Here is a 13,828-nt window from a genome sequence, read left to right on the forward strand (position 1 = left end):
GAAGCATGAGTTTCTGGGCACAGTCCCGGCGTGAACTTCTGGGGATGCAGTTCAGAGGGCCAGGGTGAGAATCAATGAAAGTGAGGGAGTATAGTGAAATACTGAAACATACTGCAGTTACTGCGGGAAGAGTGCAGATGGCGAGGGTTACAGGAAAGAGGAGAGCAGGCCTTTGAAAGAAAAAAAGAAAAGGGACAGAGGGAAGGAGGCAGGGGAAAGAGGGACAGAGGGAGGGAGGGAGGAAGGAAGGAACGGAAAGTAAACAATGTTGCCCACTGGTTATTCAAGAGCGCAAAGGTCAGAAATATAAGAAGTTGAGGAGGGCTTCCCTGGTGGCGCAGTGGTTAAGCATCTGGCTGCCAATGCAGGGCATACGGGTTCAAGCCCTGGTCCAGGAAGATCCCACATGCCGCGGAGCAACAAAGCCCGTGCACCACAACTGCTCAGCCTGCACTCTTAAGAGCCCGTGAGCCACAACTACTGAAGCCCCTGCACCTAGAGCCCATGTTCCGCAATTTTAAAAAAGCCACTGCGGTGAGAAGCCTGCACACCACAATGAAGAATAGCCCCCACTCGCCGCAGCTAGAGAAAGCCCACACAGCAACGAAGACCCAACATAACCAAAAATAAAATAAATTTATTTTTAAAAAAAAGAATCCGCCTGCCAATGCAGCGGACACAAGTTCGAGCCCTCATCTGGGAAGATCCCACATGCCTCAGAGCAACCAAGCCCGTGCACCACAGCTACTGAGCCTTCACTCTAGAGCCGGAGAGCCATAACGACTGAAGCCCACGCGCCTAGAGCCCATGCTCCACAACAAGCCACTGCAATGAGAAGCCCACGCACAGCAACAAAGGGTAGCCTCCGCTTGCTGCAACTAGAGAAAGCTCGCGAGCAGCAACGAAGACCAAACACAGCCAAAAATAAAAACAAATAAATAAATTAATTTAAAAAAAAGTTGGAGACTGAAAAACCCTGTAGTCCCAAGACATGTTTCTGCTGCCCTGCCATTGTCAAATCTGAAGGAAACTACACAGTGACTCCCCTGCAGGCTCATAGCAAGGGCAGGGGTCCTACCCAACTCCAAACAAATGGTTTCAGGGATGGTGTGGAATATATATATGTGAACATGTTTGATTCCAGCTAAATCTACGAGTGATGCTTGCAACCAAGGAGTTGGCCTCTACTGAAATCTCCACTCAGAGACAGCAGTGTTAAGGCATGAGGCCTCCAAATTTGGGGACACGCCAAATCAAAGCATTAACAAGCCTCCCACCCCTTCCCTCACATACCCCTCTTTTAAGCCTTGTGCACCTCAGTCAAGCCAGATGTGGAGCTGGCTAACAAGATGAAGAGAAGAGATTGTGGCTTGAAGTCTGGGAACACTAACAGAGTTGCCTCCTGACCCTGAGAGTCTCAGAGTCAGTCGTTATTTATTGTGGAAAAGATGGGATTTCTAAAAATAATTTCTTTTCCCTCTTCAAAATTTTCTGCATCTAGATCACATAGTATAGTGAAGAAAAGGGGGAAAACAGGAAATACTGCTACTAACCACTTTTCTTTTGGATCCTCCTCTATTAAATCCTGCAACTTGATATATATTTCACAACCCTAGATTGCTAAATCAGGGGAAGAAGTCTGGTAGTATCCCATAATTGACTGAATCCTCATGCACTACATACTGCGTGCGCTGGCGCTAGCTACTTAGAATCTCAGTGCCTCAATTTCTTCATCTGTAAGATGGGAATAAAAGTAATTCTAGGCTTCTGGTTCAATGGAATAGTGTACATAAAGCATCTAGAACAGTGGCTGGCATATGGTAGGTACTTAAAGAATGTTAGTTCCCATTATCACTCCCCATTTCCTGGTTGGCAGTTAAGGGCTCCCAACTTCTATCATTCCACCCAAGCTCCTGGCTCTAGCATAACTCCTTTGTTCATGGATGAACAGATGAAGAAACAGGACAATAATTAGACCTCAGCTCTCAAGCCCACAGGGGTCCTTTTAGAGCTCTTAGCGATTAATAATGTCTGTAGTAGAATGGATATTATATTATCCAAGATTATATCAGGCATACAGGAATCAAATGACTCTGTTGATTAATACTGACTGCAAATAAGACTCCAAAGTCAGGGCTACTTACTGAGCTGGCACCACTGCACTGAAAGGGCCAGTGGAATAAAGGAAAATATGCAGAAAGGGTAAAAAATCCTTATGTTGTATGGGTAGCCCCAATGTTTTTGGTTTTGATCTAGATGGCCTCTCTAGATGTTACAAGTAAATGAGAATTAAGAGACAGAAAAAAAAAGTCAAAGAGAGAGAGAAGAGGAAAGGAGATCATAAAAGAAGCAGGTACATATTGGGGAGGACATGCAAGAGTGAGTAGTAAAATACCATTAAGCAGCACTCAACATGCTGTAAATTATCTTACCTTACCCCTAGCATAAACTATAAATTTTCCACTGCAACCCTTTAACAACTTAGTGCAGAAATGTTGAAAGAGATTGTTACATACGGCAGGTGAACAGCTTGGACTCTAATGAGCGCTTATTAAGACTCTCATTAATAGACTGGATTAAAAGAGAGTAAGCAACCGAGAATGCAAAGTAGTGCAGAAGGTAGCATTACACCTTGTTAAAAGAAGAAAAACACCTCCAGAGTAAATATGCAATTATAGTCTGGAAAATTCTAAAAACAAAAGTAATAATAAAGTAAGGGACAGGGGCTTGTTCTACCAGATATTTTTTTATGCTTTTTATTTATTTATTTTTTATTAGTTTCTACCAGATATTAAAACTACCGTAAATACAACTGTATGGTAATAGTGCATGCAGACAGATAAACAGAACAAAATAGAGTCCGGAAACAGACCCGAGTATATATAGAAATGATTCAAATCAGTGGAGAAAAGAGCTGGTCCGGAAAAAGTATTGAAACAACTGGATAGCCATTTAAAAAAATAAATAAAACCAGATCCCTGCCTTACTTCATATACTGAAATGAATTCTGGATTCATCAAAGATTAAATTGAGTCATAAAACTTCTAAAGGATGTTTGGGTGAGTATTTTATAAACATGACAAGATCTAAACGTGACCTGAAACCAGAATCAAAAGGAAAAATAATGATAAGTTTTACCACATAAAAATTAAAATCTTCTGAATGGTACTATAAGCAAGGTTGAAAGACAAACCACAGATTAGAAAAATATTTTTTCAACATATATAACAGATAAACAGTAAGAGCTCTTAAAATTAAAAAAAAAACAAATAGTCTAGCACATAAATCAGCGAAGGACATGGTCAGACAATTTGTACAGGAAGAAATATAAATAGCCAATAAACACATAAAGAGATGTTCAACCCCACCAGTAATCAAAGAAATGCAAATAATAAAGCAAGGTGAATTTTTTTCATTTATCGGGTTGGCAAAGGTTAAAAAGATTAACAAAACCTCAAATTGACAAGAGGCACAAAACAGGCACTCTTGTGTACTGTTGGTTAGGAGTACAAATTACTGCAAATTTTCTGGAGGGCAGTTTGGCAATTGGTATCAAAGTCTTAAATGTGTGTACCGTTTCCCAACAATTCCTCTTCTAGGAATTTTCCTAAAGAAGAAATTGAAAAATTTTGCAAAGATAGATTAACAGAAATGTTCACTGAGGCATTGTAAGTCTCTTAAGTGTTCACTTAGTTAAATGTGGACTATTTATACAACCTAGTGTACATTAGTACCATATAGTGGCATACTTATACAGCCTTTAAAAACACTGCTGTGAAAACAACGTAGAGGTATAAAACTTGGGAAATGCCTATATCACTGTTGAGTTTAAAAAAAGAAAAAAGTTACCAACTGCTCAAAAAGGTGTAGGGACTTCCCTGGTGGCACAGTGGTTAAGAATCCGCCTGCCAATGCAGGGGACACAGGTTGGGGCCCTGGTCCGGGAAGATCCCACATGCCGCAGAGCAACTAAGCCCGTGTGCCACAACTACTGAGCCTGCGTGCCACAACTACTGAAGCCCATGCGCCTAGAGCCCATGCTCCGCAACAAGAAAAGCCACCGCAGTGAGAAGCCCCTGCTCGCCGCAACTAGAGAAAGCCCGCACACAGCAATGAAGACCCAATGCAGCCAAAAATAAAAATCAAGTAATTAACTAATTTTTAAAAAGTATAATTTTATAGATTTGAGTGACTAAAAAAACTACTATACAGGGAGTTCCAACTACTACACATACAATAGATAAGCAACAAGGATTTACTGTATAGCACAGGGAATTATAGCCAATATCTTATAATAACCTATAAATGGAAAAGAATCTGCAACAAAGCTGAATCACTATGCTGTACACCTGAAACTAACAGAACATTGTAAATCAACTATACACTTCAATTTAAGAAAACTATTGGGATGGTCTCCACCTGGGTGTGAATGGGAAGAGACAAGTGGCTACAGTGACCAACCAATCCCACTAATACGTAAACTGAAAAGGTCTCACAGAAAAGATAAACACTTATGTATGCATATTTGAACGAAAATGTCTGGAAGAGTATTTACCAAAATATTAACACTGTTTATCTTTGAGTGTTGGGATTTGGGAGAATCTTTGCTTTCTTCTTTATATCTTTCAGTTTTTCAATGTCCTACAATGAACACATTTTTATCATTAGGGGAAAAAAAGAAAAGCTATTTCCATTAAAAGAAAAATCCACAGGAAGATGAGGGAGTTTTTATCTGATGGGCATGCGTTTTTGCAATAAAGTATGAGGCAAAGTCAACAGCAGAGAGTAGGAGGGAGAGATTTGAAGAATATGAGGAAGGTAAGAAACAGTTGTTTCAGCGAGCAGGGGAATCGGAGAGAAAAAGATGATTTCCGGCAGAAATCCCCTTTGAGGACCTGGTCAAGGTTGATGATCATTCATCTGCCCAGCTGTGTGATTGCCTCCAACAATCCTGAGCTACACAGGTGAAAGTATGGAGAAGATGTTTGGATTCCTCCGGCTGGGGTGGAGAGGACTCTGGAGTATTGCCTAGTGAGGTGAAGATATTCGCAAGCGTGATAATGATAATAAATTCAGAAATTTAAGTGGTAAAGGGAACAAGCAAAGATTGGAGGAAACTGATAAACACAGAGAAGGTGTATCTGGGGAGCAGGGGAGTAGTGAATTGGAAGATTCACGTGGTCAAAGAATTGTTGTAGTGGGGTTACCTGAGCAAATGAGCTGGAGCTTGGGAAGATGTAGACAGAGAATTTGATGTTTGAAATAGTGATTTCAGAGGTGACATTCTGGCAAAATCTAGGGTATAACCATGAGTAGGTAGCTGAGGTTAATTCATTGAAACAAATCACAGACCCACTCTCTCCTTCACATATTATAACACTCTCATCCACACACTTCCTGCCCTTTACTTGCAGGCCCTGAAATTGAGTTCAAGAGTGACTGGAATCTGCCTTTCCTGCCTTCTTTTTCCACTTCACCACTTCAAAATCCTAGGCTCTGGGCAAACTGAATTATAAACTTTCCCATCTTCTTGCCTTTGTGCACAAGGTTCCTTCTTCCTGAAATGCTCTCCCACCATATCTGAAATTACGTATCTTACCCATCCTTTAAAGCACAGCTTAAAAGCCTCAGCTTCCATGAAGACTTCACAGAACTCCTTCATGTGAATTCCCATGGTACTTCGTTCAGACCTCTCTTAGGATACCTATTATTTCCCACTTTGTACTTATTTGGGCCAATTTTGTCTCTGGCTCCTTGAGGAGATCAAGATTAGACCATGCCTAAAGCAATTTTCTACTCCAGCTTCAAGCATAGTGTCCTATGGAGATACTATTCACTGTGTTAACTGTTTCCAAAATATGGTGTATGTGATTATTTTAGGTGGTGCACAGCCAAACATTTTTAATAGTTGGATATTTTAATGTGTATTAGGAAAATACTTTGTTTTCCACTTATGATAGTGGTAAAATGTTTTCTTTTTCAAAGAAGTGTATTTAAGCTTAAAAATTGGTGGGTTTTTTTTTTAATAGTACAGGAATTACACAAAAAGAGAAAAATTCATGAAGGCTATACTTACCTGTCTGAGGTCTGGGAAACACGACACTGAATGAAAAAAGACCTAGAGTACCAAATCAAAGGACTACTCCTTCCTTCACAAAAGATTTATTTAAACGGTAGTGCAGGGATTTATCACTCTCTCCACTGACAATCTCCTTTAAGCATGTAAATGCAAGAATTGCCCATCTTAAAACAAAACAAAAAACCCAAACCTCTCCTTCAGCTCCCTCCAGCGGTGCCCTGAAATGCTCGCCTATAGCCCAGGTCCTCTTCCTCACCCTCCATTCACAATCCACTGCAGTACCCCCTACCATCTGACAGAAACTGCTCTTGAAATGATCAATTACCTACTGACAAAACCAATGAACCCTTTCTGTCCTCATCTTATTTAACTCGGCTCTCTAGGCAGCCTTTGGCATTGTTGACTGCTCCTGAGAGGTCCCTTCCTCCCTAGACTTCCATATCACTCTCCTGTCTCCACCTCCTCCTACACTGAGTCCTCCTCCTCCTGTATCACTTCAATGTTAGAGTTCCTCCAATCTTTTACTATCATAATGATTTTTAAAAGGAATTTTAAAACTAATGTTTGGGGACTTCCCTGGTGGTCCAGTGGTTAAGACTCCACGCTTCCACCGCAGGGGACGCACGTTGGATCCCTGGACAGGGAACTAAGATCCCATACGTGCAGCCAAAAAAAATTTTTCTTTTTAATTTTTAAAAGAATAAAATAATGTTTGTACCTGGTGAAAAACTGAAAAAGTACAGAGGAGAAACCAGAGGTTTCTGGTTAATTTTTCCAGAAAAAAAATAGGTATAAATGCATCCTCTTTTGCTATTTCACACAAATATTCTGCACCTTGGGGTTTTTGTTCCATTTTGTTTTGTCTCTACTTAAAGTGTGACTTGGAGCTCTTTCCATATCACCTCTTGGCACATATAATTCTATCTTTTTTTTCTTTTTTTGAGTAAATGCCATGTTGTTTTATTTAACCTAGATTTATAATGAGCTTTTATATCCAGGAAAGCAAGATCTCATCTTTTAAATGGCTGTATGTCTTCCACTGAATTAATATAGCTTAACTAGTTCCTGGCCGGCGCACATCAGGTAGCTTCCAAGTTTTACGCTATTATGAATAATGTTACTGTAAATATCCTCATATACGTAAATTTTTAATCCCTATAAATGAAATTGTCAGATCAAAAAGAATGTGTTTTTAATTCTGGTATCATCAAATTACCCTCCGCAAAAGTCACAAGAATGTATATCCCCATCATGCATAAGATTGCCTGTTTAACCTCACTTTTGCCAATGCCTTGTCATCGAAATTTGTTTTGCCAGTCTGGAAGGTAAGAACTGAATTCTCATGGTTGTTTTAATTTGCATTTCTTGTTGAGTGAGGTTCAGTATGTTTTTTTATATTTGTTGGTATCTTATATTCTCTTTCTGAACACTATATCCTGTACTCAGTTTTCTATCAAGTTATTCATCTTTCTTATTTTTTATGAGTTCTTTGCACATAAAGGAAATGATATCATTTGTGCTTCAAAATTTTTTGATTGTTTATTTTGCCCCAAGGCAATCTTTAGCCCCACACACAGCTTCCATTACATACTCATTTGCCCTCTAAGTTGATGATTCCTAAATCTATAACTCTAGCCTAGACCTCTAGCCTGGCTCCAAGTTCCAATGGGTGATTATGTATCTTCACCTATATGAAGCTAAACTCATGTACATGTTTATAAACTCAGCATATCTGGAACTGAATTTATCTTTCCACAGATATGCTCTTCCTCTTACGCTCTCCATCTTGGCTAGTAATTTGATCATTCACCCAGAAAGTTCACCCAGAAATCTAAGTCGTCCACTTCTTTCTTACCTCCGACATCCAAATGACCAAAAATCCTGAAATATTTTGCCCAAATGACTATGATGCTCTCCTAACTAATTACTGCTAGCAATGTCGCACAGTGGTTAAAGAGCACAGGCTGCAGAGTCAGAACTGGGTGCATATCCCAGCCCTGATCACTCCAAGTTATGTGACCTATAGCATACTTCTTACCCCAAACCTATTTCCTCATCTGTAAAAAATAATTCCCATAACATCTACTTCATTGGGTCATTGCAAGAACTAAAAAGAGATTGTATGCACAGTATCTGGCATAAAATAAATACTGAATAAATGGCAGCTATTATCACACTGCTCTAACTTCCCCCACCCTCTTCCAAGCCATCCTCCTTGCTGCTGCCAGACTAATAAATCCAACCACCCCTTTTGCTTGGAATCATTCAGTGACAATACCCCCTCCCCCGCTCCACACACACACACCATTTTAAGATAACATCTGAATTTCTAGGTAGGGTATACAAGGCCATTCATGTGGTCTCTTACCTTTCACCACAACCCCGTATATGCTGCCCTCCAGCCACATTAAACTATATGTCATACCCCCAATACAGTACGCCATTTCACACTTCCACAGCTTTGTGCACACTGTTCACTGGCAGATAAGCCCTCCCCTCAGTCCACTTCATAAACACCTACTCAAGGGAATTCGCTGGCGGTCCAGTGGTTAGGACTCTGCGCTTTCACTGCCGAGGGCCCGGGTTTAACCCCTGGTCGGGGAACTAAGATCCCACAAGCCGCAGGGTGCACTCAGGTCAAGCACATCCTTCTTTGTGCCTCTGCAGCTCTTGGCACTTACCCCTGCCCTGGGACAAATAGCATTGTTTCCTGTTTACATGCTTGTCTCCCCCACTAGATCGTGAGCTCCTTGAGGGCAGGGACTATGTTTTATTCATGTTTGTATCCCCAGCACCCAGCAAGGACCTAGCATTTTACAGGCCCTCCTCATATGTTTGTTGAGTAAATGGAGGAATTAATAGTTCTTGGTCTGAGCAGCTCTAACCTCTGTTTCCTTACAACAACCAGTAGCTATACATATACACAGTCCTTTACCCATCCTCTCCTATTGTCCACCCCTTCCCAGAAGTACTAAACACCACAGCCAAAATTTCTGTTGTCCAGGCAGTCATAGGAGCCTGGGACTGGTCCAACTAGAAGGGGTAGAACAGAAGACAATGGTCTCAGTGTAGGCCCTGACCAATGCCAGTGTTGAGATCAGAGTCCACCCCCAAATCCCAGAGACGAGTGTTGCTGTCTACTTATTCAGAACCTAACCTTTTGTGTAGCAAGGGGAAAACATATCTCAAGATCGTTCCTTGAAGTGTGACTAGACTTGATGGCTACTTACACCACCCTACTCAAACCCCAAGCCAACAAGAAGCACACACAGGCACAGCAGATACTTTTGTGGTGACGGGAGCAAACAAAGGACACTTATCTGAAGCTCTCCACACTGAAAGTCAGGCTCCATATCATCTCTAGCAAGCAAAGAACAAGACATAGTTTCTATTTCTAGTTTCTTTTAATAACAATTTTTTTAAAGCCAGTAAGCAGCTACAGATACAGTTAAAAAGTAGACGAGTGGAAAAAAAAAAGACAAGAAAGAGCAGACACATCCTTCACTCCATAATAAATACAGAGCTCTATCTGTGTTCCCCCACCAACATCCCATGGGAAGCCTAGCTCTCTGTGTGGTCAGGAGTACTCTCCATTATTGTGCGGGGAGAACAGACAGCATTCAGGTGTGATGATGTCAAATCGAATGTGTACAGGCACTGCTGAGATCCAGGTCTACAGTTTTGGCCCTAGACTTGAGTGGGGGTTGGTCACTCTTAACCTCTTCCAGGCTGTGCTGCATCCCATAGCCGAAGTAGATAGCAAACCCTAGTAGGGAAAGGTAGCTGTGAGGTAGGAAAAATAGTGGCCTGTAAAGGCTTAATAGGGCTCCTACTCGAGACCAAGAGGGAAAGGAGGCAGGAAAGGAGACCCGAGAGGCCTACTCTTCCCAAGTGGATACCTACCAATCAGCATCCAGACCCCAAATCGGGCCCAGGTGCCAGCTGTCATCTGCATCATAAGGTAAATATTCACAAAGATGCTCATTAGTGGGAGGAGAGGCAAAGCAGGTACCTGGGAACAAAGCAAAATCTTCTTTGTACAGACCACAGGGTGATATAGAAAGAGATCCCTAACCTACTCAAGCCAGGAAAGGGAGAGTCCGACTCCTACTCATGCTGTGTATTTCAGTGTCCATTCATATAGTGTACCTCATATGGGACTCCAAGAATATGCAGAATTTGTGGAAATGGAACAGGAAGGGTCAGAGAAGACATCTTTGGCCTAGGTATGCTCCTATATCTTTCCCTTCTTGTCCAATGAAAGAATATGTATGAGACTACAAGGTATCTGGAACGTATTCTTCCAAGATGGGTTGGTGGAGGGGAAAAAAAGAGGTCATTTACCTTAAAGTGAAGTGGAGTGGAGCTCTGTGGCTGTCTCCAGATGACTCCAGTGATCCCAGTAATGAGCATCAGGAGCAGCACAAGCACTGCAATCCACACTGGGTCTCCAGAAAGCAGTGGAGTGGACCACTGGGCCAGCACCAGGCAAAGGACACTCAGCAGTAGAGCTTCAAGGGTCAAGTTGAGAAACGTCAAAACCAGTTCTTGAGAGCAACATATTAAGACATTAGGCACCCCATTCCAAGGAAGGTCACCCTCTCTCAGCCACCAAATGCCACACACTCCCCTCCTTCCCATCGTGCTGACCCAAGAGAAAAATGCCAGTGCTCACCAAGCAGTGAGGAACAAACATAGACAACTTGGCCAGAGAGTGGAGTGGGGATAGAGTTGAGTGGACAGAATAGTCCCTGTACGGTCAGCTTCTCTGCTTCATGGATCTTCTCCTCCTCCTGCAACTCCACTTCACCTTCCTCATTCCTCATCTCCTGGTCAGGCTGATACCTGAGACAAGAGGAAGATGGCAGTATTAAGAACCTTTAACCACTATACCATCTTCTCCCAGGCAGCTTAACCTTCCTCATCACCATTAAGGGTAGCCATTCCTTTTGGCAGGGAGGGATATCCATATTCCTCAAGGAAAGTCAGGATGATGAAGGAAGAGGAGGAAGGAGGAGCAGATCCCCATGACTCCTCATCTCAGAATCAAAATCCACACCACAGTGTGCAGAGGAAAGGAGTCTCACCTGAGGATGAGAACACAAATAGCCACCAGGGAGTAAGCAAGCAGGGTCCCAATTGACATGAGGTCCACCAGATCAGTGAGTTCAAAGAGGAATGCCATGAATGCTGAAATTGATGGGCAGAAAACATGAGCGAAGGCAAGAGCAAAGTGAACGGAGTTGCTGAAACAACGAGGGGAAGGGCAAAGACGAGTTTTCACCTGCGACAATGCCAGAGACCACAGTGGCCACGATGGGGGTGTGTGTGCCGGTGTAGATCCGGGCAAGGACACGAAACAGGAGGCCATCCTCTGCCATCGCGTAGATCACCCGAGGCATGGGGAACATAGAGCCCAAGAGGCTGGAGAGAAGTACGCCCAGAGTGGCGTTGACTGGGCATCTCTCTCCTCAAGACTGTGAGCTTAACGAGTCTCCACCTTCTGCTCACAGCCATTTTAGGGACTTCTTAAGGGCCTTTTAAGGGGTATTCTCTGGTGTGGAATGCTATCACCTGAGACTCTGACAGCAGAGGAGAATAAACATTTGACACTGACCTGGTAGAAAGAGCACAGAGGGATCCGATGGCTACAACATAGCGGGCAGGGGCCCATCCAGTATAGAGAAAGGCCTCAGGCAAGGGGCTCTCGGGTTGAAGCTGGTAGTAAGGCATCATGAGCGTGAGTGCCGAAGAGACACCAAAATAGGCCAAAAAGCAGACGAAGAGTGAAATCACAATGCCTGTGGGGATGGAATGCTGGGGATTCTGGGCCTCTTCCCCTGCAGGAAGGGGCACAAGGTTCTGAATCAGAGAAGCAGGCTTGCTCCTCTACCACTCCAACCCGCACGCCGCCTGAGCACACACAGATGCCCGAGCCCCATACGGAACGGAATGACTGTGTTACCAGTGGTAGCAATACAGTCGAAACCAACAAATGCATAGAAACAGGTCGCTGCTCCACGGAGAATCCCCTCGAAGCCGAAAGGCACAAACCCTCCAGAGCCCAGAGGGCCCAAGCTAAAGTGAAAGAAGGGATAGAAAAGGTAAGAGCGTGTTCAGCCAACTCTTGTTCCTTTTCTCTCAGGCCCAACTATTTAGCTGGGTCTTCAAGGCCTAGGATCCCATTCCTCCCCACTGCCAATCCAGAATCCCTCAGCGTAGATCCCTCTGTTCCCCGTCATGCTCCCAGCTCTGCATCTCCTGAATCTCCTAACCTATAGGTGTCATTGAGTCCAGCCACGGCCAGTTTGTAGTCCTCTTCTGTGAGCTTCCAGTTGTGCAGATCTCCCTTAATGAAGCCAGAGATGATGACAAAACCGAGAACCAAAAGATTCACCACCGTGAACACTTTGGTAACCAGGGCTGACTCACTAGCCCCCAGAGCCAGCAATCCTGTGGGAAAGAAAGGCCTCAGTCCAAGCTTTGTTTCCTTGCCTCTATGTGCAGACCTTTCCTTCCCAGCTTCTTCTTTCTCACTGCTCTCACCTCCACAAGCTCCCAGGCCTAGTCCCCACTAGCCCCACCCCCGTCACTGTCCCTGTCGCTTGCCTCACCGGTGAGCAACAACACAAGGCCCATAGCAAAAAAGTCTGGATATTCTGCGAGGACATGGGGAACGTGCAGTGAGATGCTCCCCTGCAGGGTCTGAGAGATGTGGTTCCCAATCAGGTTGTCAAAAGCTGAGCTCCAGGCCCGGGCCACACTGGCTGTACCTGGTGGACCAGAGGCAGAAACACGGGGTCAAGTTTCCTCTATCCTCTCCTCCCTCCCCCAGACCAGTCTCACAAGAATACCTGCTATTTTCACCTATTCTTATCTTTTAAGAACCAAAGCCAGTCAATTAAGGACACCAAGACAGAGGTAAGTAGAACAAACAATTTCTCCACAACTTCAACCCTCCCAGCCCCCCAACAAATACACGCATTTATGGATATTTAAGTCCTGCGAATGATGAACACCTCACTTCACCATTCCACCCAGATTTCCTGACTCCATGCCCCTTCATTGGCTGTGCAGTTCCCCCCTGCCCCACCATCTCACCGATGACATAGGAGAGGATGAGGTTCCAGCCAGTGGTGAAGGCCCAGAGTTCACCCACAGTGACATAGCTGTAGAGATACGCAGAACCAGAACGGGGAACCCGAGCACCAAACTCCGCATAGCACAGCCCAGCCAACATAGAAGATAGGGCGGCCACCAAAAAGCAGATCACAATGGATGGTCCTGCTTTATCTTTGGCCACCTCGCCAGCCAGGACATACACGCCTGCACCCAATGTGCTGCCCACACCAAGGGCCACTAAATCCAGAGTGGTCAGGCATCTAGCAAGGCGAGTCTCAGCCATGCCTGGCTCCAGTGTACGTCTGCGTACCAGCTTTTGACCAAATCTGCAAAGCGCCTGCCACAGCATTCTAGCTGGAATTGGAGAGGATGCTAGGAAGGATCTGGTGAAAAACAAGACAAAAGACCTTCAATAGGGCTCATTATCCCTAAGCTCTAAGAGTGAATTACAGTACCCACTCCACCAAGTAAAGGAGCTTGGGGGGGATGGGAGGAGGATGTTGAAGGGACAAAGGCAAGTCACTTTTCCTCTAACCTCAGTTTCTTCATATGCAAGTAGGAATAACAATACCTCACAGGTTTGTGGAAGGACTAATTTCAGAAAAGGCATGTGAAAGCTCCCTATAG

General features: G+C 43.8%; 1 protein-coding gene across 4 annotated transcripts in view; it reads right to left on the reverse strand.

Annotated features, from left to right (window-relative positions):
- Positions 1-13,828, reverse strand: part of SLC7A3 (solute carrier family 7 member 3) — a 37,885-nt gene that overhangs the window by 23,147 nt on the left and 910 nt on the right. For 2 of the 4 annotated variants that reach the window (XR_014292567.1, XM_082610799.1), the window contains exons 2-10: positions 13,181-13,584; positions 12,694-12,852; positions 12,355-12,532; positions 12,045-12,157; positions 11,697-11,919; positions 11,364-11,503; positions 11,167-11,269; positions 10,755-10,924; positions 10,424-10,590 (exon numbers count right to left, since the gene is read on the reverse strand). Coding sequence is in view for 3 of the 4 variants with exons in the window: in XM_082610799.1 (XP_082466925.1) it covers positions 10,424-10,590; positions 10,755-10,924; positions 11,167-11,269; positions 11,364-11,503; positions 11,697-11,919; positions 12,045-12,157; positions 12,355-12,532; positions 12,694-12,852; positions 13,181-13,550 (1,623 nt within the window). In the remaining variant the exon portion in view is untranslated. Of the gene's footprint in view, positions 1-9,448; positions 9,846-9,982; positions 10,092-10,423; positions 10,591-10,754; positions 10,925-11,166; positions 11,270-11,363; positions 11,504-11,696; positions 11,920-12,044; positions 12,158-12,354; positions 12,533-12,693; positions 12,853-13,180; positions 13,585-13,828 lie in introns of those variants that run through there. The other 2 variants (XM_082610797.1, XM_082610798.1) reach the window with 2 other exon arrangements.

Source organism: Mesoplodon mirus (assembly GCF_964341445.2).
Source record: "Mesoplodon mirus genome assembly, chromosome: X".
NCBI classification, from domain to species: Eukaryota; Metazoa; Chordata; class Mammalia; order Artiodactyla; family Ziphiidae; genus Mesoplodon; species Mesoplodon mirus.